The 1,023-nt window shown below is 43.9% G+C and overlaps 1 protein-coding gene across 1 annotated transcript in view; it reads left to right on the top strand.

The window, feature by feature from the left end:
* Positions 1-1,023, top strand: part of LOC106815906 (E3 ubiquitin-protein ligase UBR5-like) — a 66,237-nt gene that overhangs the window by 25,553 nt on the left and 39,661 nt on the right. Inside the window, exon 20 of the mRNA XM_014820434.1 lies at positions 303-437. Coding sequence (XP_014675920.1) covers positions 303-437 — 135 coding nt within the window. The remainder of the gene's footprint in view (positions 1-302; positions 438-1,023) is intronic.

Raw genomic sequence — 1,023 nt, 5'->3', positions numbered from 1 at the left:
AAAATAAAACGGGCAAAGTTTCTTAATTTGACTAATACTGCAACATGGTTTCAGCATTTCACCGTTGTACGCTCTCCTTCTTTATACGTTCTTGATATTATAAAGAAGTTCTAAGCTAAGATAAGATATTATAGAGCAGTGCGGTAAGTTGGAGCAACACCGACTTTTTAATTGAAAGGCAAATGTGACCTTTGGGTTTAATCAGATATTTCAGTGTAGTGAGTGTACCATTCGTGCATAATTTGTGATATTTTGTGTGTAATGCCACCACATTTCTAATCATTGAATCATCGATGGTTCAGGTTGATGGTGCTTACGCATTGGTTCACTTTGGGCTGCTGGATAAAACTCCCACTGCTGGCAGTTCCTCATCGAATACAGACGACCCACTCTCCATACTGCAGGACTGCAGACTGTTACGCAAGGACGATCTTCAGGTATGGTGCCGACACTGCCGGCTACTGACACTAAATTCATATTGCTCGCAAAATTTGTTCTCTCGCGGTTTAATTTTGAGTAATTGCATCCTTGTCGACATTTCGAAGGCAAGCGAAGTGTGATGCTAAACCCTGTGTATAAGGGTCACTTAAAAGGGATGTGTAAAGTATCCTATATATACGTGATGGTTCTATAGAGGTATTTTCACTGCATAGCTACCACTCAAGGGCAGTGCGAAAAGTATTCTTGATAGACTGGTGTCCACGCTAGATGGGCGACCCGCTAACACAGATTTCACTGTAAAGTGGCGGGATTTTTTGATTGGAGGTGATCGACACGCGTCTTTGATCAAACATTGCAAGGTTCCCCACCACCCACTTCTATCAAACATCGCAAGGTTCCCCACCACCCACTTCTATCAAACATTGTGCGATTCCCCACCACCCACTTCTATCAAACATCGTGCGATTCCCCACCACCCACTTCTATCAAACATCGTGCGATTCCCCACCACCCACTTCTATCAAACATCACGCGATTCCCCACCACCCACTTCTATCAAACATCGTGCGATTCCCCACCACC

The sequence above is a fragment of the Priapulus caudatus genome, unplaced genomic scaffold, assembly GCF_000485595.1.
Source record: "Priapulus caudatus unplaced genomic scaffold, Priapulus_caudatus-5.0.1 Scaffold1233, whole genome shotgun sequence".
NCBI classification, from domain to species: Eukaryota; Metazoa; Priapulida; class Priapulimorpha; order Priapulimorphida; family Priapulidae; genus Priapulus; species Priapulus caudatus.
This window is presented reverse-complemented; position numbering and strand designations above follow the sequence as displayed.